The sequence below is a fragment of the Hylaeus volcanicus genome, chromosome 8, assembly GCF_026283585.1.
Source record: "Hylaeus volcanicus isolate JK05 chromosome 8, UHH_iyHylVolc1.0_haploid, whole genome shotgun sequence".
NCBI classification, from domain to species: domain Eukaryota; kingdom Metazoa; phylum Arthropoda; class Insecta; order Hymenoptera; family Colletidae; genus Hylaeus; species Hylaeus volcanicus.
The window spans coordinates 7,719,999-7,742,103 of NC_071983.1; the positions used below are offsets into that span (position 1 = coordinate 7,719,999).

Genomic DNA, 22,105 nt, shown 5'->3' on the forward strand with positions numbered 1-22,105 from the left:
CGAGTCCGCATTCGTGGAAACTATCGTTAATCTTGTAATACGGCACCGAGCGTGTAGGCCACGTTAATTATTAAAACACATTTCTCTCGAAACTTCTAAGGCCCGATTTCATCAACCCTCCTGTACCTCGACATTCGATGCTTTCAAAAATTGTCATTTTGGTTTTTTGCTATAATTATAAGGAGGAGCATAATACAGGAAAATTCATCATGATACAGAGTAATACATGGTATTATACTATAGCACAATGCAGAATAATACAGCTTACTACGTGGTATTACAGTATAGCGCGGCTTAATACAACATTAGACAGCGAGAGTAAAAAGAAGTGGTCAATATCAACAGTTCTCCGATGACACGGTGACCTTGAATCCCCCGTCACCTTGACCCTGACAAAGAGTCCCCACCATGGCGACATCGCCAACAGGTAGCGCGAACAATTGCACCGTCCGAGTATGGGACAGGTGGATATAAACGCTGTTTCCCAGCTTGGCCAGCTATTAGTTCGGCCAGTTCCGAGGACCGGTTCTCTGGCGCGCCTCCGTTCGCTCGATCCCGAAAAGAGGCTCATAAATCGGCCCGTTTTATCGTCTCTCGATCGGCCCCACCACGTGTCGGAGTGAACCACTCGGCTCTCTCGATTGGATCTCGCGTTCAACTCGCCCGTTCGGCCCGTCTTTTACAGAACGGGGGCTGGGAATCGGCCAAGGGGGCGCCGAGGCTCCTCCACGACTGCGGATACAATTTCTAGGCACCCGTTTCCCGGTGAACGTTCAGGAAAATGGCACTCGCGGGGAACGTGATCCTGGTTACCTTGACGCTGATCGCCGCCTCGAAGGGCCTCCCAGGTAATTCGTGGCCGTCCTGCGCCGGCAAGACGATACTGAGTGAGTATAAATATCTTCAAGGGACGGTTAGGGGACGAGCCAACGGAAGTCCTACGGTTCTGCGATCTTTCTGGTACAGTGAAACCATCGATACGGAAAACTTTTTGGAGAAACAATGAAGTAAAGTTCGATCCTTTTTGTTTTCACAGTATGTATCGTGGTAAGAGATTAACTGACAACACGCGGAACTAAATAAAACAGTATATATGAGGCAATCCAAGCCATTTCGATCGCTTTTGGACCCGATCATTTTTTATTTGCTCGAAATTATTGTATATTATAGTACCCTACTAAATACTTTTTTGTGAATTTTTGCAGATTTTTGTACCGAACTACAAAACAGTTATGAATTTAAAAAGAAACATCGGCTTTTTTCAAATAATAGTTCTGCCAACAATTGACCGAAATAGACGTTTTTTTTTTTTAAATGTGTGTTCTTGAATGTACTTTACGAAAAAAATACAAAACATAATATTTGAACTTGTCTTCTATACAATTTTTTTGATGTTTCGGAAAAAGCTTAAATTTTTCAAAGTTCGACACTTGATTGTTTCTTTTTTCTCCCACCAGAACACGTTGATTTTTTTTCTCATTTTATGACACAAGTCCCATCATTTATGATGGACAGTGTTTTTTTCGTTAATAATTCAAAAACGAAGCACCAACCGACATTTTTCCAAAGGAATTAGTGATTCAGAATCGTCTTAGCTACCACCCATTTCCGGTTCTCACACTAATTCTGGGACACCCTGTATAATATCTCTGATAATCAATAACAATATTGATGACGGTTGATAGCACGATCAATCTGAAATATCAAACTAAATGCCTTGCAAGTCATCTGCAAAAAGAATGTTCGGCCCATAGAGAATTGAGACTTATGTGCGTATATTATTTAAAAATTTATCGTATTCTATGAATTTTTAGGACAAAGTAAATTATATTTAGAATTAGGCATAGGTACATTACTCTTGTTAAGACACAATTGTTAATTGTTATTGTTAATTCACGAAGGAACCGAATGGAAATTATGAATCGAAAAAGTATGCAAAAGAAAAAAAAGTCTGAAACATTGCGAAGGCGTTAAAATCGTTAAGTAGCACTCGACAGAGTTTACGAGAGCCCCTAAATTAATGAAAGTAATAAATATTTCGGAGGAGACGCGGCGTCGAAGCGAAGCCAGATGAAAAATAGATGAATTCATTGGAGTAACAAGCCGTGTTAAACGGTGGTCATGTCTGGTCACGTTTTTATCGTACGAGTGTCGTCCGGAGACTGATGGAAGAGCTGGAAATCACGTTACCCGGAGCCGCTGGAGATTATTCAAATCGTTCCTCGTGGAAATGAATCATTCGAACTCGAAATCCAACCGACCAAGACGAAGCAGACAACGCTGACGTGACGACTACAAAGAACGAGACAATGCCCGAGAAGCGAATTCTTCTAACTTTACGTGTGCGAAACTTCAGACAAACGACCATGTTCGGCATTGGGAATTACAACTCAAGTGCTACCGAGTCTTACTGGTTCCTGAGATCTCCATTCATCCACATTCCTAATTTCCTACGTGATTTGGAAGAAAGGAGAGGATTATTGTCGATATCGGTACCTCTTCAGAATTATGCAAGACGTAACAAGATTATTCGTAAAAATTTTGCTATTTTTCAAATACGCATAACTCCGTCGATTTTGTTGCGCGGTATTGGTGTTTGACACGTTTCTATAATATTTATTTATTTAACGCGAATAACCCATTATGGAGTCTGCCAAATTTCAAATCATTTCGTCAATTTTTACCGAAGTTGTAAAAGTAAAAGTAACCGATTGAAAATATTGCATGCATTTTATTTCCCATTTAAAACTTCGGAAGGTTTTGGGCGTGTATTAATATTAAAATTGAGAGCTTAAATTTTACAGGAATTTTATACCTAAATTCATCATGTTCTGATAAATCATTCTTAAGATAAATTGTCAATCAAAGAACTCGCTCTCTCGTTTCTTTTTGTGTATTTTCAAGATATTTAATGGGTACGTAGATTTCAAAAATCGTTAAAATAAGGACCACCGTAATGCTAAACTTAGGTATATTCCGATGGCTGGAGAACATTGAACGATAAATGGGCAACTATTTATTTAACGAGCTGCAAATTCATTCCCACGAAATCCATTTAGCTGAAAGCTACGACACAGAATGTAGTCAGCAGGTGTCGGTCGGTCGAATCGTTACGTACCGGCCAAGCCTTGCTCATTTCCGGTGCAAAAAGAAACTACTGATGCGTCCAGCCCTACCAATCGAAACGCTACACAGTATACCATCCTAGGAATCAAGCTCAACTAATAGTACCACTAATCAAACAGAAATCCAATTAAGTCTGTTGCTAATTACCAAGTAGTAGACAAAAAAATAAAATCATATAAAAAAAATTAATTATATTTGATCATATTCTATGCAGATGCATCTTCCATTTCCGAAGAAGTTAATTATAAATTGTTTTTCTTAATATAATAATTTTTCATAACAATAAAAGTAGTATCTTAGTGTACAGTTATTAATCGATAATTTTCCTTAGTCAAATTCGTTTCTTCAGAGGCGAATGTTTTTAATTTTTCAACTGCAAAGTTGCCTTTATTGGACAAATAGTCCCACACACATATTCGAAAACGTTTCTTCCGCAAACAAGACCATCAGCTTCGCAGAACTTCCTCAAAGTTTGAACTCTAAACGAGACTAATGGAAAGAGAAATCGTTCTCGAAAACACGTGTAATTACGACTCCACTGGTTCACCCGTCTTCCCAACTAAATTTACAGCTAATTGTGCGACTGGAAATTAAAAATAGCAGCGTGGAACGCACTGCTTATAACTGTAAACCCCGGCCAACTCTCGGATTCTGTCTCCGTGTTCAGAAACAATTCCAGCTCGGAGTAAACAGCGTTTCGAAACCTCTACTGCTCGATAACGAAAATCCCACGAGGCTCGTAAAAAAATAAATACGTTGAAATAAATTACGGGAGTTAACGATATTAACTTTCGAGAGTGGTATTTAATTTTTTTTTTTTTTTTTTAGAGGAACAAGACGAAACCGATGTTTTCTGATTGCCTTTTAGCCGATTAGTTTTTATATAAAATTGCGAAATTCAAGATTAATTTTTTTAAATAGCTCAAAATTGAGAAGTGAAGTGACCTTTCTAAATACATGTTCCAGTTCTATCTCTATAAAAACTTAATCATAATCGTATTGTATGCAGATCTAATTGGACCACTGTTAATCTCAAAAGTATCGTTAAAACTTTCGTATAAAAATATTGTGAAGTGACCTTTTTTAACAAATATTCCAGTTCTACCTCGATAAGAAATTAATCATAACGAATCATATTCTATACACATTTATTTGGGATATTTTTAATGTAAAAGTTACCGTAAAATTCTTAATTCCCTATGGGAATTTTCGTTTACCTTTTTCGTGTTGGAAATAAATTAAGAAAATAGGTCTCGAATACGAGGAAACAACTCGTCACGGTTTCTTGATGGACTCGACGAAAGCGACTCGATAATATCGACGTTAACCCAATCATCGACTGTATCAATTTATTTCATGAATATGATTATTAACAGGTTCATGAGAGCGTCTTCTTTTTCAGTCTTCGTAAACTATATACATATACGTAGTTTGAAGTTCTTGGCATTGGAGACACTAGAATCATCATTTTTGGAATTTCAACAAAAAATGATTATTTTATATGTAAAAAAACTGTTCGTTTTGTTTCGAAGTTTCTGGGAAAGTATAGTTTCTTTGCAATATTTTAAAAGCTGTAGAGAAACAAAGCAATTGTACAGTTCAATAAAAATAGAGAAAATAAGTAAATTTAAAAAATGAGGATTTTCCACTGAAGATTTTGAAAGCGTCCTGGCTCTAGCCAGCTTCTCGCGACTGAGCGCGCGTTACTCGGGTGCTGTGATTGGTTGGTGGTATTTCGTTAACAATTCAAAAACGAAGAAACCATCTGACATTTTTGCAAAGGAAATTTTAGTTCAAAATCGTGTCAGCTGCCCCCGGAACCATTTCCGGTTCTTACACAAATTTTGGGACACCCTATATAACGGGTGAATCTACATAACAGTACAACAGTTACCAAGGACCTACTTAACACGTAGTCGGAATAGTTGCAGGTGCAACAAACGCCTGCCTCGAATAAGGAGTTCATTCGCGATGCACGTAGATCTGTTCGATAGCTCGCAACAGAGAGAATCGAATGTCCATCGTCGGTACAAGGGAGTGTCTATCGATTCGCAGAAACTTGCCAGCCCGTTTCCTACCTCCTCTTCCTTAGGCTTTCATCCGATTTCCCGAACCGCTGGATTGCCCAACTTGCTGGAAAACTTTTTCCGGAATCTGCTTTAACGACGTTCCCTCTGTCTTTCGAAGGAAACTTTCCCTCTACCCGTATTCTTTCCCCTTAATAACTTTCAGTTCCTCCTCGGAAAACGTGTTTCCCGTGCTCGTCTCATCGCCTCGTCTCGTCTTGTCTCTTCGGTTGAATGCTAATCTGCACATTCGCTGCCAGACGGAGTCGCGAATCGAATTTCTTAATCCTACCGTCCCAAATTCTCTCGGATTGTTGCAATTGCGAGGAGTAGAGAAGAGTTTCGTGAGCGTGGAAAATGAAATAAGTTGTCAGGATCAACACGCTGATGCCCACGGCACCCATGCATGGGTGTTTTACACTAAAGAATTAAAAAATTAATTCCAAAGATTAGATGCTAAAGAAAACAAATTTATATAGGATTCGTGGATTTTGATCGGGTTGTAAAACCGATACTACTGCAAATGTTAGATTACATAGGTTCTAACTGTATATGAATAAAATTTTAGCTTTATTAGCGTAGTATCGTTCCCCCTATACCCAATGATAAGGATTCAAAACGAGAACACGAATCGTAACACAAAATGATGAACGCAACATTTTCCACTGTGTCTATATTATTGTTGATATTTGATATACTTCGTGCAATTGTGAACATTCTCATACATTTAACTATATCTCCATTTGCCATAAATGCATAAACATATACTGGTAATGACCTAGTATTCGATGCGATGGGAAACAAAGCCATTTAAGAAAAGGATAATGGAATAGTTGAAAGAAACGGTCAAGTTTCTATCGTTCAGGTTTTCTTTCGACAACGTTCCAGGGCAGCTCGTGAATAATTCAGTTCGTGCATTATTTACGGGGAGAAAATTGGAATCTATTACATTTCGATAGGACGCCAGGCATCGATTCGATTCTAAAAATAGCGTATTCAGCTCCGGGGCCGGCTGAATGCGCGGCCGCGAAATTCCATTGCATTAGCGAATTAAAGCAGCTGCTAGTTAATTACGGGAAATCCGTGCAGCCAACAAGACGGCCCGAATTATTATTCCGAACGGTTCGTTTGTGAATTTCTCGTCCGTTTCGGTGTGCATGTTCCAAAACCGCGACAATTGGGACCTAAATATTTGCAATGAATTAACAGGACGTATCGTTTTCGTGTACGAACGTCGCGTCGCGTCGAATTGTTCTCGCGTGAATACTCGCGCCAATCGTTTCCAATACCGATAGACTGCAGGTGGTTCGCGGCTCGTGGACGAACAATCTACAGACTGCAGCATATCGAAGTTGTATTAAGGGGCGTACCTTAGTCTAGAATTAAAATGAATCGCGTCTCCGTTGCTCGTCCTAAAAATTGTCAAGAAATCCACGGATACACCTGGCGACTGATCCCTACGCTAGAGTTGCATCGTTTCTAGGAGCTGACGGCTTATCTTGCGAGGAGAAACAGGCCATCTTGGACGAGCATAATCGTCTGAGACAGCTAGTGGCTCTGGGACAGATTCATGGACAGCCAGGCGCTGCGAATATGAGGGAAATGGTAAGGATCTGCTTTGCTTAATCTTCTCGCTACATTTTCCGTGAGACAGTTTTAACACGTCGTTGCTACGAGAAATTTTCGCAGTCTTCCGACACCCTTCTTCTAACTTAACCATGGAACGTTAAACATGAACTAATTTTATTAGTGTATATATAAGACGTATGGCAACGTACACACTGACTCAAACGATATGCAAGGAAGTCAGGAGATGTTTGACCATTTTTTTATTTATCGGGTATGCTAATTAATTTTTGGTCTGGTTCGACTGACTTCAATATTTATTTATAACAATTATAACGGAACACAATATGACGTAACATAACACAGCAGTGTACATTATAATACAACAAATTACTGTGCGTTCACAACAATTACAAACGAAACTATTGGTGGTACAATCAAGTACAAACGAAATACTATTTCCATAAAAAAAGATTAATTTTTGAAAAGTCGAGTGCCAGGTTCACATAGCTTATTGCCACGCATACCACGACATAGCACGGTATCGTGTAGACGAATTTCGAAAAAGCTAATTTCGCAGCTCAATTTCGAAATGGTTTCGTGATATACTTTTACTGCATTAACTGAGTTTGCACAATCTACCCACAACTTCTTCAGGTATGGGACGACGAATTGGCCGCAATCGCGCAGAGATGGGCGGATCAATGCGCGGAGATCCACGACAACTCGAGGAACGTTCGTGAGTAGAGTTAACTTTAACTTTTCCTACAAGTTTTATCATATTTGTCAATCGACGAACTGCGTTAAATCCACCGACTTTCACACTCCAATTAAGAGCTTTATGTTTCAATAAACGACCATGTATTGTATGTTGACAAATTTGTCTAAATAAACACTGTTACAACATACATTAAAATATATAAGGTTTCGTTTAAAAAAATTAATTTATTTTTCAAATGTCCCCCACTACTTTACTCGCAACAAAATCATTTACCTCGTATAATTTCTTTGAACCAAATAACTTTTGTAAAAATATTTTTTCGATATCATCATCCTCTCATGAGATACTTAAACTCCGATTTAAACGACACACGATATAGATCGGTAAATAGTGATTGATCTACAGGAAGGTTCGCCGTGGGGCAAAACATCGCACGAACATGGACAACGAGGCCTCCGGGAGTCTACGACGACGAACCAAATTGGCGACAGCGAATCTCGGATTGGTTCAACGAGGTACAGCACTATCGTACCGGATATAGCGACGACACTGGTCACTATACTCAGGTTGGTAGTTGTTGGAACTTGGAATGTATGTGAGGATCGTGAGTGAGAAAAGTGTGGCAATCTCCGCTCCATGAGATCGGCCATTTGTGTTCAACGAGACACTTATAATGCACTTTTACTAATTGTAAGGCGCGTCGAATTAACATTCCATGCCATAAATGATACACATTAAGTTTGACCTTCGAGACATAGGTACCATAAATGGTACACGCAGACATATTTATTTACTGCGTTGAGAATATGTAGTTTACGAAAAATTCAAAACAAAACAGGGTGTCCCAAAAATGTTGGAGGTTCTCGAAAGGAGTGGTTCGGGGGGTGATTTGAAACAATTTTCTCGTTAACGAAAATGTTGTTCAAGGCTTCGTTAAGGAGATATTAACAGAAAACCCCGAGCAATTCGAGCGCGGCCGCCGAGCGCGTAGTTTATGCTACTGTGGCTGTCCAGCGCGTAGCTTATACTACTGCGGCTGTCTAGCGCGTAGCATACTCGCGCTCTGATTGCTCGGGGTTTTCTGTTAATATCTCCTTAACGAAGCCTCTGTTAATATCTCCTTAACGAAGCTTCTCCACTAGAAGAATGTGGCATTATTAAAGATGCAGTATAAAAAAAGACCAAACAAGCTAATTACTTGTGAATTGATGATGTAATTAGATATTCTGTGATAATATATTAATTTTCAGTAAAAATATCAAATGAATGACAAGTCGAGCACGAAGCGAAATTCAAACGTGAACTCGATCATTGCATTATATAATGTGTTTGTTTCGTTGTCTTAGCTGCTTAAAAATCTCGAGTTTTATGAAACGTTGAAGATCGTTGAATTACTTCCAGCTCGTCTGGGGTGACACGTTCCTTCTAGGCTGCGGATATTCCTTCTACTATGATCCAGCTCGAGGCTATACCAAGAATTATGTTTGCAACTACGGGCCAAGGTAAGAATTTTATTATTACTTGTTAGAATAGAACAATATAGCGTAGTAACAACGTTTGCAATTTTTTATTTTACGTTAATTGGAATTCTTTTGAGGAGGAATATGTTTGAATTCGAACAATTACAAAAATGGAAAAATGAAGGAAATTTGTGGCTTCCGTGTATTTCATATTTCGACATTTCCAGTCGCTTTTCAGACGGCAGCGCAAAAATAAAACGGAATGCAACGTGTATTGAATCCAGTCCAGGCTTCCATAAATTTTCCTCGAGTTTCTCGAGTATTTCCTGTCAATCGGTAGCTTATTACTGTCGATAAATTGAACACGTCGTCGCGTACACGGTGTCGCCTCTTTTTCCTTCCTTCGAAAAGATCAAAAAGAATCTCGTTCTTCCACCAGGAATATTTATTCTCAATTTTTGTCGAACGTCGGACTCCCAGGAGTCCTCCATAAATGTGCTGTTACTTTTTCAAACACAAACGAAATCATCGTTTCATCTGTGGCTTTGGATAGTCGACAGAGAATAATGAATTAATTTATTTGTCGCTCCAGGAAGAAGATATTAAATCCAGAAATGAATTGCATGTCTCTTTGTTACGTTAAAGAAAATGAACGATGAAGAAAATACACGCGAAAAAATAAGATGTTAAAGCTTCCACTCGAACCTTCTTCTAATAAAAAAATAATAACAATGCTGAACCTTGTAATCTTGTAATGCTATACCTCGCTCCAAGTAGCCAACTCAAACTTAGATGTCGGGTGATTTACGAAGGCTCATTCCGACGATAAATTTTACCATATTCTATAACAAATCGCGTTTCGTCTTGGATTTGGTGGATCATCACATGGTAAAGCGTTACTTTCTTACGTTGCAGCGGCAACGTGCTCGGCTTTCAACCTTATCAATCAGGCCAGCCAGCCTGCGCCAGCTACGGAATGTCTTATTCGAATCGATACGCAGGACTTTGTTGTAAGTTCCACGCAATCATCATTCAAATCACTGAAATTGGTACGAGTCCACCATCCTTTGTTCGGACAAGGAAAGGTCACCAACTGTTACCCTGACCTTTTAATTAGCTTTCACTTATTATCTCCATTTTTAAAACCGTAGACTTACAAATACCAATTTCATAGAAAAGCAGCTCATTATGGAAAAGCCTAGAGTTTGTTCCCAAACGTACGATGGGTTAGAACTACTTTTACAGACAAGTCCATTAATTCTTGACATTCGAGGAAGACGCAACGCATAGAATGCTTCGATCTCCGATTCTCAGCTGCGGTAGAATCTCGATTATTGCACGAGAGCTTAGTTTATTGCGATATGTTGACAAGTGGCAGGGATGTTCACTTAGCGTAATTAATGTAAGTAATTGGCAGTGACGACGGTAGGTAGTGGAGGATACGATATGTAAGTAGGGCTCCTCATTGGATTGATTACCTTGATTATTCAGCGCCGTCTTTCCGCAATAATAGCTACACTGCGGAACACAACTATGTATAGCGTCACCTACATATGTGTACGGAAAATGATCCAAAAACCGGCTACCACTTTTATTTTGGTACATACTGGTGTACCTATACACTCAAAATGGATACTTTTGGTGTTATTTGCTTCTGAAAACTATCCTGAAGGTGATATGAAGGTAGGTTCTAAACCCAAATAAGCAGGCTGCGGATTTTTATGCATTTATGAGAAATTTGAATGCGCAAGAAATTACAAAACGCACACATTGATAACCTATTACAAACGTTAAATAATGTCATCTCGCTTTTCAGTAACACTACAATAAGACACTTAAAAACTTGAAAATCCAATTTTTATACAGAATTTATTGTTGAGTTTTCCTCTTAAATGGCAAGAATTAATGGACCCCCGGACCACAACATTTTATTGAGTTTTATTTAATTAGAAGACATTTTTAAACTTTTAAACGACGTCCTTCAATCATAGTAACGCGATTTCCGTAAATTTCTATTTCTTATTTACAGCTCGAGGCAGTTACTACCACTTAGGAGGACTCTGCACTTATGGTTAACGGAAATCTTGCGACGAAGAGAAGATTCCATGGAAAGAAAAGTCGAGAACGAAGAAGTACGCCTTCGCGACGTTTATTAAAAATTAAACGTCGAACTCGACAGATCGCGGGAGTTTTTAACATTTTCCTGTCGTTGTTTCATCTAGTACGCCGTTTCTAGTCTATGAAATGTAGTCTGTAAATTGTAGTGATTAGATTTTAAGTTTGTAAAAAATCCAAACAAGAGAGCGCATGGAATAAAGTAACGATTAAGAGGTATTGGTGAAACAAGCTCGAGTCCTAGTTTGACTTTGTGAAAACATGCAGCGAGCAGTTTTAGTTTTATTTAGTAAGTAACTTACACAGTAATTAAGATTGACATCTTACTAACTGAGACACTTACTTATCGTTAGAAACTAAAGTTGTAACTTAATACGCCGGTAACTCAATACCTAAATATATCAACTTACTGAATAATTCATTTCTTTAGTAACTAAGGTTGAGAACCACTGATTTATACGAGTAGCAGTAACGCATTAAACTGCACTAATCCTCATTCATATGGATTCTGCTAATCCATACCGGACTATCACCGCCTCGAAATTAACAAAAAATTACAGGCTAAAGTAATAGTATCGTAACGTATACGGTTCAAATATCTGCGGAGTTTAACCTAATCCGTGCTTGACCCAGTCCCAAATATAATTGAAGCTTATAATTGAAGAGAAACGTCCGATATTAAAATTGTTCTTTCTGATAATAAGTTGAGAATGGGTGCTACAATTTTAGGAGTCTCCACTGGTCTCGTGCTTTATCTGCGTCCTATCGAATCAAAAATCCACGGTGAAGCGCGATTAAGGGTGAAATCTGGTATTCGGGTCGAACGTAACTTCTCCAACGTTGCGCCAGGTTATTATTCACGCGTACCATGTATTTTTCCATGCATTTTGCATCACGTCCCTTACGTGACCGCAGGTGGAAACACGACGTATGAATATTTACGCAAAAGATAGATAGGGCACACGCTCTTCACCCTTCCTAGATTCATTATTCTTTTATTAAGTGACTTCGATTAATTTAATTCGAGAAAAGTACGTTTGCTATCTTCATTTTATCGTTTATAAAGTTTTAAGGCCGAAATTGGAAAATCAGGCCTTGGAGTCGCATCCGCCAAAGCGTAACGAATATATTGAAACCAGAATTATTAGAAAATATTGCTTCTTTGCTTCGATATCCTGGAAAAAAAATCATGCTAGCCTAATCGCCCTGTCCTCGTCTCTCCTGCAATTGTTGTATTGCCCTCTCTGTCCCTGTCCCGGAGTTTCCTACTTTTTCCGCAACTGTCGCTGAAGTCAACTCGAAGTTTGGCTCCGGCTCCTGCGCACCCTTAATTCCTAGTAACTAGGGACTTTCCACTCAAGAATCAGACACGACTCTTGCACGTTGATAAGTCTGTGGTGAGATCTACGATACGAGGCCATCTGTCGGGCAAAATCAAATACTGCTCGTTATTTGAAATCAAACGTCTGGACGGCTGTGAATATTTAGCGTTGATATCTGTATTTATAAATCTTAGCATTTTTTAAGTTGACATAGTACGTGGTACACAATACGTATTTCTAAAAATTAATTTATTGTTCTTATGGATTTACTTAATAATTTGGTATTTATAACCTCAACATTCATGTATATTGTACTATTAAGACAAATTACTAATATTTAAACTACGTAGATATTAAACAAGTATTATAATTTTAATTAAGCAATAAGCATGATATATTTGGCTATTTAATCGCTAAGCTTATAAATTATCTATACTATTGCATACGTGTTCCTTGATTAAAGATTTGGATTATTTAGATGGAACCCATGACACTAGGATCACCTGTTGGAAGTCCTGTACAAAGCCCTGGAAGTCCAGGAACTTGTGCGTACCTTCCAAATTTTCTTTTGGGAGATACTGCGACGGTAAATAAAATTCAGAATAATATTACAAAATGTTATTAAACTTTTTGATGCATCGTTGTTTTCGATTTTTTAGCCTACTAAAATAAACCTCACAAATCCTCAAGATACTCCAAAACAATTCCATGTTGGACACAGTGGACTGTCATCGCCGCTATCGCATTATGGTACCCCAGACTATCGTACGAATCGTCAGAAAGCAGTGTTTGGCAGTGCTAATACTCCTAACACATCGCAGATAGTGACAGAGGGTCATACAGGTGGGCCGCCAACTAGGGGATTATTTGATACCTTTGAAACGTCACAAACCTCTTCACCTTATATATTGACCATGAATCAAAGCATTTCTTGCAATCAATCTAGACTCTTAATGAACTCGATGAATAATTCTATATTTGCCGATAGCTCAATAAACCCTAATATGAGCGAATCTCAGGGTCTTTTGCAATGGGTGACCGTATTTGGTTTTCCTCCGAGCGATATGAACACAGTCTTGGCTCATATCTCGAGCAGAGTTCGCATAGTAGACAAACATCCCGCTCCACAAGCACACTGCAATTGGATACATTTAAAGTGCGCCTCGGAGCAGGAAGCGCAGAGAGCGCTGGCGTGTAATGGGAATATTGTTTCTGATTCTGTTATGATTGGTGTGAGTCCTTGTACGGATGAGAGTATTGTATTAGGGAACGATCAGGAGAATCGCTCTAAAATGAATGAACGTGTCAAGTGTTTCTCGAGTCTTGGAAAAGCTAATTACATGCAGGAATACAGTTCGGCGAATAAATCAATTAGAAAACAAAATGCAAGACCCTTGGCAGCTGGTTACAACCAGCACCTTAGTCCTCAATCGGTAAGATCACCGGAGAATGTACCACAAAAGTCTACAGGGTTAGTCTCCAAGGCGATGGAATATATGTTTGGTTGGTAGCCTTCGATAGAGATAATTGTAAATGTTATTCATTAATGACAAATATTATTTAATATGTAATATTGCGTGTCGTTATAAAAATCAGATACATTATAAACACAACTAACTTGAGAGAGGAATATTCAATGACCCTAAAGTGTTTGTTAATTATCATATTTTTACTACATCAATAGTACGAAATATAAATCTTTATAAACATCAAATTGTTATCACACAACGTCGCGTCTAAGCTATATTTCCGGTATATTTTTCCTTTACTATTAAACTACCATTGTTGACATATGTTTCTATACTGTAACGTATATATAGTTTATCATTAATAGGTTTTAAAAGTAGTTTTGTGATGTTCGACCATGTGTGCTGTTGCACAGATATCCATTAAAATGGTCCGCTTCTTAATGTACCCCTATTACTTAGAAAATGTCGGTTAATTTTCACACACTTGTACTTTTAATTATTGCGACTTACGACAATGAATCGTTTTGCAGAACAAATCAATATTAACCTTCTTGAACTCGAGTGATCTTTCATCGCATAAACTCGCATTAACTGTAAGACCGATTTTTGTATTTGTATATAATTGCATAGAATCGTAAAACTTATTTTTAATATTTATTCAGGGTTATAACAAAATAAAAAATGCTCAAAGTGACTCGAAAACCACATATTTCTCTTGTTTGTAAGTCTTTTTAATTAAAAAAAGAAATTTTTCTAATGTGGATCTAAATATTCTTAAATACAAATGAGTGGCTGGTGCTAATAATTATCGGAAAGTTGGCGAATTTCACTTTCCTCGGTTCAAGAGAACGCGAGTTCAGAAAGTTTAAAAGTGTGCTATTGTAATTAACGTGTTCCTCTCTCCGAATTCGAACATGATACATAATTAAAAGTTTATACACGTTTTTCATAAAAAATAAACAACTGTTACAACTCAAATGGGATTATATTAAAATGCTCGAGTCTCGGTTCTTCCCTTATATCCTGTTATGTAAAACACTAATATAATACAATCACACATTCATTTCTCATACTAATAAATAAATCGATATTGTCCCACGGTATATCTTGTTCAAAATTATTTTGGACTCTCAATGGTGGCACTACCTAAATCAGTCATTTTCGGGTATTTCACTTTTTTCTCATCTAGTTCATCCTGTGCCCAGAGTATCATTTTAAGCAAATTATTTAATCGTGGACTCGTAGATTCTCTGTGCTCCATTTTCAATATGGCTGCATTCAACTCACTTGCTATCTATAAGTTCACGAGAAATTTAAGATAATTAATAATAATAAATCAACAGATTAATCTGATAATGCAACACCAGAGAAATTATTATTAAATTAATAATAAATAGTAATAAAGAATTAGTACTTTTTGTCTGTGAGTTGGGTGTAAGAGATCGCTAAATGGACTCTTATGAGGCTCGTCGAAAGCTAACAGAGCTAGAGTACGCTCCAATTCGCATAAGATATTATCATCTGATTCTCCAGCTTCGCTCAATCTATCCTGAGCGAATTGCAATGCCTCTTCGATTCTGCCAGTGCGAATCAACTCAATAAGATGCAACTGCTGCAGATGAAAATAAAGATATCTGTCATTATCCAACAATTCCGGATGTAATTGGTTCACAAGGTCTGTTGCCTCCTGAATACGTCCATTCTGAATGGCATCTCTAATGCGAATCCTATCATCCAAAGAACTCAACTCTACGGTAGGTTCTACTCCAGATTCCTGTTGAAACTTCTCTGCTGCTTCCTTGAACCCCTCTGCGCAACTCAACTCGATGTTTACGCCAAAAAAATTAAAAATTACCACGCGATGCTATCAAAATAGAGCCTTACCTGTGACGAGATAATTCATAATTAGATTATTCATGGAAACACGCTGTGTATGGGAATTTTCTTCCAGCTTGGCAACCCACTCATCTTTCGATATATTGTCTTGTTTTTCCGGGAAGCTCATTGTTCTTTTGTAACTAGCATTGATGATTGTGATAAATAAATGTGTAGGAAAACAGCGGATATAAAAGGAACCAAGGCACTCCGCAAAAGAAACTTCGAGAACTGTTTGACACAACAACAGCTGATTCTGTTTCGAAGCGTAAATAAACCAACCCTACGAAGATAACCTCTTAAATATAACACAACTCAGTTTACTTAAGAAGTAAATCGACCGTTTTTTCCGATGAGAAAAGTAAAGGAGAAAGTTCTTAGGGAAAATACAAGTTACTCTTGAAATGTTTAAACAACGTCGTCGGCACTGACTTAGTGCGGACAAGATACAACGTTAAGAGTCGTGCACAATCCGTTTTGGTTTGTGAGTAAGGCTAGCTAAAGCTACAAAATAATTGGTGCATCCAGAATTCTGTAGACGAAACACTATGGACTGCCAATCAGAGATGCCAGGATTCGACCTGCGGACTGTGATGCAGTGATGTCAGATTTGGCTCTCAGTCGCGCATGCACGTCGAAAAAAACTGACTGAGCGCGCAGTGTTATAGCTATAGGAAACAATGTATGATCCCATAGCCCATAGCAACGGTTGGCGCCAAAACCAGGAAGACTGTTTTTTTTTTTAGTTATAAAAAATGTGTTTTGTCTATAAAATTATTTCAACCTCTATCTCTATGTTATAATTAATTCAAAAAGGGACGGTGGCGCCATCTAGCAGCAACAGTGAGAAATATTTTCACTTCAAACTTGGGCGTTTTCCCACCGATGGCACCACTGGTACTATTATTATTATTATTATTATTATTATTATCTTTATTATAGTGCATGGATATCTCCCATATTGCACTGTCTTCAAAATACATTAAATTTTACATCTTTTTAACATAGTTCGTCTTAAAATTAACTTTGTACATAGTTTCCTAACGAAAAAAAGAAAGATATCTCTTAAAACTTAAATTCCTTATAATGTATAAACATATGTCTTATATAATAGATATTATATAGTATACTTTGTTAAATGTATGAATGTATTCATTTCAGAAATTGAACATTTTGTTTTTGAAACGGAATAGAATTTAATTCGACAAAACTACAGTTACGATATAATAAACGAATAAATTTGTTTATTTTTATAACATAAATTTCTTTATTTCTACAAATATAATTGTAATGAATGGTAATGACGTTTTACATCAGAAGAACATGTATTTTATGAAGCATTCATTAAAAATATAAGAAATATTTTTGAATATTCTCAAATGCGAAAATTGTAATGTCTCAAAAAGAGAAATACATAACACTCCACTTTCGTAATCATCGACACAAGTATAAAATTCAAGCATAGATTATGTTGGAACGATCATGCGAGCATTTTCCAGCGAATGCTCGTTTTAGAATAATTTTCGTGGCATGGAGGGGTTCAACGAAACTCTTTTCGATATCTGAAATGCAGATCGAGCATTTTGATATGGAAGGCACGTTTCCATTCATCTACCCGGATAAGGGTTATAACGTCTCTTACGCGTAGACTGAGAAATGTTTCGTAACAAATTAATGGTAAAACTATTGATGCGTTAATCAGTGTTTTATTTATCTTAAAAAAAATAGGCATCTCTATTTTACATTGTAGAAGAGTAAAATTCTTATCTAGATATAAGTTTCAAATAACGAATACAGGATAAGCAAATTTGTATTCATTAATTGTACAATTGTACGATTGTAATCACAACTGGAAGATAAGCAATTTTTTCTTCACCACTCGCACAATAAAAATTTTGAATAATGACTATGAAATAAAAAAGTTTCCAGTTTCTTCTCATGGAATATAGAATTAAATTAAAGCTACGAATAAATCGCGATACGTCGACTTCGTGCGTCATCTATTAAACGAGTAATAATTTTGAAGAATATTTAAAAAAATATTTGTTTTAAATTCGACTTCACGACACGTTTCACCTCACTTTACTCGAAATTCATCTTTCCAACCGTTTCGAAACAAAAATACGGTACCGCGATCATTCTCGAAATCCAATGACAATAATTGTTCAGCGCAAATAGCTTCCAGAGAAATTTATTCGACAGTAAAGGGGGACAACAAGCTCCCGCATCGACACTTTCAGCTGACCTGATCGAAATATTCAATTGATCATTGATTCTGACATAAATAGAGACACCTGACGATTTTGTCACAGTGTATCGTGATCGTAGCAAGGTGAATATCAGCACGTAACGAGAAACTGCAGATATCCAGGAAACGTGTTTCAATTTTCTCGCTGATAACGTTGTCCGGCTTCCCTGTTACACTTGGTAAAGAAGGTAATCATAACTGGATCGCATTCGACGTTTATAAAAATTGTAACGCTTCTAAAAAACCAATCGAAAATATTTTTACTAATTACACCTTCATTGGAAGGCGCTGATGCTTAATGTTTACTGTTTGATGTTTAAAGAAAAATTTCTTGTCCTTAGTATATTACAAAAAAATATTTAGAATAGTCGCGAATAGGACGTGCTGAAGATTCGCTCAAAATTTGAAGTTATTCGAACAATTAGAACTCGAGATATCATGGTAACCATTTGAAAAAAATATGGTAACGAGGAGGTTTTAAAGTTTTTTATACCAAATACGTATACTTACAATTATTTGCTCGTTGAAAGTAAACATCAGTTTTGCACATTCCACACGTTACCAACGAAGAAATTGTAAATAGTAAAAATTACAAAGAAATTTAAAATGCAGTATTCGAACCAACTGCAGATGATAACATCGTTTCGGGCACCGTTCTCTTTAAACACCCCTAACTTCGTTAATTTTCCGAATGTAACAAATTCCTTTGGCGGATATATTTTCAAAGGTCTACTCTTTGAGAAAATGCAATAAAATAATTGATATTTCGAAAGCTCCGGACTGGAATACTCAGTTAAGGTAAGAAATCCGCTTACCTTTGATTCGTATCGAAGCGTAGGATCGAGCACAGTTTTCCTCCTCTGGAAATTCGAGGTTTCAGTGTCGAGGAACGCCTCTCATCCGCGTTAAAGAGCAAGAAACGCACACACGCGGAAAAGATTTTCGCGCGTGATCGCGGATAGGCGAACGTCAGCACGAACATTCGGAATATTTAAATGCGATGGGGCTTCGACGTGCAAACTCCTTTCCGTTTCTTCGCCCACGGGTCTTCGAGCATTCTGTCAACTCTTGGACGGTAATGGAAGAAGTCCTAGGAAAAATCGTTCAGTTTTCCACACAGAGCCGCGGAGGACGCGTGACGTGCGCACCTGTCCGAGTATCCTCAACGTATTTCGCGACCACCGATCACGTTAGATCTTTTCGTGGTGTAATATGGCGATGGTACAACGGCTCGACTTGCAATTAGCCGCGCGATAAAATCTGTGAATCGTCCTGGTGGCTGCTCGGAGGGGTTACGATACTTTCACGGACTTAAGATTAGAAGTAAGGTAGCTTTGACAGGTTTATATTATATTAGAGGTCGCATTGCTAGTTTCGAAGCGATCTCTTTCGATGTTAGGTGTCAGAGATTTCAATGTGCACACGTAGTTGTCATAGTTGGTTCAAGAATTTTTTTAAATATTTAAATACACTCTGACTTGACCTGGGTGTCTTCGCTCGGTCCTCTTCTTTATTCGCTGTTCTTGTCTGCGTTCGCCGGGCGTCCGAAAGGGTTGCAAGAGAAAGTTTCAATCAAGAGAATATTTAAATAGAAACTATTTCATACTTTTTAGTGCAGTTTTAATTCTGAAGAACTAAATGATGTTACTTTGTTCGTTTGCAGATAATACCAGACGAGGACGATGATACTTCTATCGCGATCTTCCGAGTCTACGCGAAGCTTCTTCGTTGGTGGTGAGTCTATTATCCTTGTTCGAAGCTTCAGATTTAATCATTAAGCTTACCAAAGGCTCTTTATTACAGTTTATTAGACATGTGATTTATATTGAATTTAATACAACATTTTCAACGGTATACTTCTCAGTTCTTGTGTAAAATATTTGATTCGTTCTAGCTCTTGTGTTCGGAGTGTACGCATTGCTGATTTCCCAAAACGCCACAAAAGCAGACGAAGAGCCAGCGTTCTTCCTGAAAATTGTGAAGAACATACCACGTGTTGGTCGAAGCGACGGTTACGACAACCTCTTCTTCAAGTCGCGGAAGAACGCTGGAGTCGGACAGCACGACAGTGGAATGCAGGTACTTATTGGTTGAAACATGATGTCAGTCTTCGTAACATTATTAACATTAGATTTACAAAGCCAGTTTGATTAATTCAGATTTAAACTGAATTTCGTATGGAAAATTAGAGAATGTGTTCATATTCTTTGCGAACCCTATACGGCGACTTTTATTCATATTTATCCAAAGAGATATGCATAATTAATTAAAATTAGGCTGATTTTAAAGTAAAATATTCTTTAAACGCACATCACAGACATGTACCCGTTAAATTTTATAATGACAGATACTATTATTTATATAGCTAATACTTTCACAAATTAAGTATCGCCTGTTGGACGAAAATACTAGAAGTTAGAAGAAATTCACGAACACATATAGCTTCAACGTTATATTGATAAATTATATTGCTAATATAGCTAATATTTTTACAAATTGAGTAGCCTAGACTTTCTGTCAGTATATAAAGTGCAACCAAACAAAATTGCATCTGAATTGGACGAAAACTATCGGACTTATAAAGAAATCACAACACACAAATGTTGAATTTTTATATTAATAACGTACCTTTGCGTTTTTCAAGCCTGAACCCTGGTCGTCGCGTGAAAACGAGGAAGCTTTTGCAGGGCCCATAAAAAGGCGCATACAGTATTCAGCGGCTGACGGTATAGAATTCTGTATTCTACGGATCTTATTTTACTCGTTTCTCTTTTCCAGTTTCACTATGCATTAGTCACGCGTTTAGAATATTGATATGGTTAGAAATAATTAACACGTTGGTGAAACTTGATCAACCCAGAAACGGGTCGACTCAAATTATACCATTCTATTCTCATTGACAGGCGAATGGACCTGGCAGAACTTTCCTCTTGCGATAGAGGGGCCACGAGAACTTTGGCGAACTTTGGCTGGATACTCCAAAGACGCAATGGACGAGTAAGTTATCAAAACAGAGAACAATAAAATGTAACAACATTAAATGCGTAACGATTTCAATTAATTCAGAACACCTGGAACTTGCATATAAAGTGAAACATATGATGTGGTATAACATAATATTTCGTTGCTAGATCTTTTACACTTTACTGTTCGCAGCATAAGTGTTTCTTGTTAACGGTCTTTGTTTCTGGAAATGAGGTTTTTTAAAAACCGTGTAAATTGGGGATAGTTGCATTATCAAATTGGATATAAGATCTTTTAAAAATAATTATACACTGTAAAAAAGATCGTAGTATATAATTCACATTTTTTCAAGTATGAGTTTATCCTCTTGGGACCTGACTTTTTATTAATCAGAGAAAAAGATTATTTTTCAAAAGATACTAAGCGAATAAGAAATAATATATTTATTAAAAAGAAAAAATTGTTTCCACAATAATTTGAGAAAAGGAAGAAAAGTAATTATTTGTGACTGAATGCACAATAAATTAAAAACTAAAAATAATTTGCGAGAAGGAAGAAAAATGAATATTTGTGACTGAACGCGTAACAAATTAAAAATTAATTTTAATAATAAAACAGAGAACGGAAAAAGGACGAATCTCGACTGATCTCGGTTTTCTTCCAGTATCGACAACGAAGTATGGAAACGGAAGAAGAGGACAGGGGATGAGCCTGCAGGTTCGCAAGAGAATTAGCGTAAACGGCCTACGACGCGGTTATGGTGCTCGTCGAAGAATATACTTAAAGCTTACTCTCGGTGTAAGGTGTTGGGAAAAATATCGAGAACAATAAACATGTAAATACGAGACACACTGTTATTTCGTGTATCGCCCTCCTCCTTTACAATGAAATTAAACACATATCTCATAAAATGAGGGGTTCGTGCTTCAATTTCGGGGTACCAGTCGTTCTTTTTCGTTTCGAACAATGTTCGCGCAGGTGCACTGTCATATGCGCTTCGCGGTAATGTTTGCGTAGTATACGGTAGGGATGGATTTCGGAAAACAGAAATAAGGGGGTGAATACTGTGACAATATGGAGAGTCGACGTTTGCATTTCGTAACGTCTAATTAAACCGAGTATAGAAATATAGAACAGTTTTATACTTGGTGAAATCTTGTTTTCCTTCGAGAT

At 37.4% G+C, this 22,105-nt stretch overlaps 4 protein-coding genes across 7 annotated transcripts; 3 read left to right on the top strand and 1 right to left on the bottom strand.

Moving 5' to 3' along the window:
- The first annotated feature begins 515 nt into the window (after positions 1–515).
- On the top strand, positions 516–12,318 carry LOC128880927 (venom allergen 5-like). 3 transcript variants are annotated; one of them, XM_054131490.1, is made up of 7 exons: positions 516–887; positions 6,676–6,797; positions 7,416–7,497; positions 7,885–8,045; positions 8,881–8,981; positions 9,855–9,949; positions 10,969–12,318. In XM_054131490.1, the coding sequence occupies exons 1-7, from the start codon at positions 782–784 to the stop codon at positions 11,013–11,015; spliced, it is 714 nt and encodes a 237-aa protein (XP_053987465.1). In that variant the 5' UTR covers positions 516–781; the 3' UTR covers positions 11,016–12,318. The 3 variants fall into 3 exon arrangements, with proteins under 3 accessions (XP_053987465.1, XP_053987467.1, XP_053987466.1); XM_054131492.1 differs by having other exon boundaries at positions 516–848; XM_054131491.1 differs by lacking the exon at positions 9,855–9,949.
- A 146-nt stretch (positions 12,319–12,464) lies between these two features.
- On the top strand, positions 12,465–13,998 carry LOC128880926 (nucleoporin Nup35). Of its 2 annotated transcripts, none has more exons than XM_054131489.1 (3): positions 12,465–12,589; positions 12,855–12,962; positions 13,036–13,998. In XM_054131489.1, the coding sequence occupies exons 2-3, from the start codon at positions 12,855–12,857 to the stop codon at positions 13,885–13,887; spliced, it is 960 nt and encodes a 319-aa protein (XP_053987464.1). In that variant the 5' UTR covers positions 12,465–12,589; the 3' UTR covers positions 13,888–13,998. The 2 variants fall into 2 exon arrangements, with proteins under 2 accessions (XP_053987464.1, XP_053987463.1); XM_054131488.1 differs by having other exon boundaries at positions 12,488–12,657.
- An 849-nt stretch (positions 13,999–14,847) lies between these two features.
- On the bottom strand, positions 14,848–16,241 carry LOC128880928 (glucose-induced degradation protein 8 homolog). Its single transcript, XM_054131493.1, has 3 exons — positions 15,730–16,241; positions 15,260–15,654; positions 14,848–15,139 (listed from the first exon to the last, which is right to left on the bottom strand). The coding sequence occupies exons 1-3, from the start codon at positions 15,848–15,850 to the stop codon at positions 14,963–14,965; spliced, it is 693 nt and encodes a 230-aa protein (XP_053987468.1). The 5' UTR covers positions 15,851–16,241; the 3' UTR covers positions 14,848–14,962.
- Positions 16,242–19,117: 2,876 nt separating this feature from the next.
- On the top strand, positions 19,118–21,735 carry LOC128881008 (uncharacterized). The gene is made up of 6 exons (XM_054131644.1): positions 19,118–19,291; positions 19,632–19,702; positions 19,863–20,047; positions 20,613–20,694; positions 20,872–20,965; positions 21,597–21,735. Exons 2-6 carry the CDS (start codon positions 19,651–19,653, stop codon positions 21,664–21,666), a joined length of 483 nt encoding a protein of 160 aa, XP_053987619.1. The 5' UTR covers positions 19,118–19,291; positions 19,632–19,650; the 3' UTR covers positions 21,667–21,735.
- Positions 21,736–22,105: the final 370 nt, after the last annotated feature.

Bases quoted from the DNA above. Each gene is read 5' to 3' on its own strand.
- LOC128880927 (XM_054131490.1), top strand. From the start codon at position 782: ATGGCACTCGCGGGGAACGTGATCCTGGTTACCTTGACGCTGATCGCC. The intron at 6,798-7,415 runs GTAAGGATCTGC...CAACTTCTTCAG, and splicing joins CTGCGAATATGAGGGAAATG to GTATGGGACGACGAATTGGC. The intron at 8,046-8,880 runs GTTGGTAGTTGT...AATTACTTCCAG, and splicing joins ACACTGGTCACTATACTCAG to CTCGTCTGGGGTGACACGTT.
- LOC128880926 (XM_054131488.1), top strand. From the start codon at position 12,637: ATGGATTTACTTAATAATTTG. The intron at 12,658-12,854 runs GTATTTATAACC...TGGATTATTTAG, and splicing joins TGGATTTACTTAATAATTTG to ATGGAACCCATGACACTAGG. The intron at 12,963-13,035 runs GTAAATAAAATT...TCGATTTTTTAG, and splicing joins TTTTGGGAGATACTGCGACG to CCTACTAAAATAAACCTCAC.
- LOC128880928 (XM_054131493.1), bottom strand. From the start codon at position 15,850: ATGAGCTTCCCGGAAAAACAAGACAATATATCGAAAGATGAGTGGGTT. The intron at 15,655-15,729 runs GTAAGGCTCTAT...TGAGTTGCGCAG, and splicing joins TATGAATTATCTCGTCACAG to AGGGGTTCAAGGAAGCAGCA. The intron at 15,140-15,259 runs GTACTAATTCTT...GTGAACTTATAG, and splicing joins ACCCAACTCACAGACAAAAA to ATAGCAAGTGAGTTGAATGC.
- LOC128881008 (XM_054131644.1), top strand. From the start codon at position 19,651: ATGATACTTCTATCGCGATCTTCCGAGTCTACGCGAAGCTTCTTCGTT. The intron at 20,048-20,612 runs GTACTTATTGGT...GCGTTTTTCAAG, and splicing joins AGCACGACAGTGGAATGCAG to CCTGAACCCTGGTCGTCGCG. The intron at 20,695-20,871 runs GTATAGAATTCT...TCTCATTGACAG, and splicing joins ACAGTATTCAGCGGCTGACG to GCGAATGGACCTGGCAGAAC.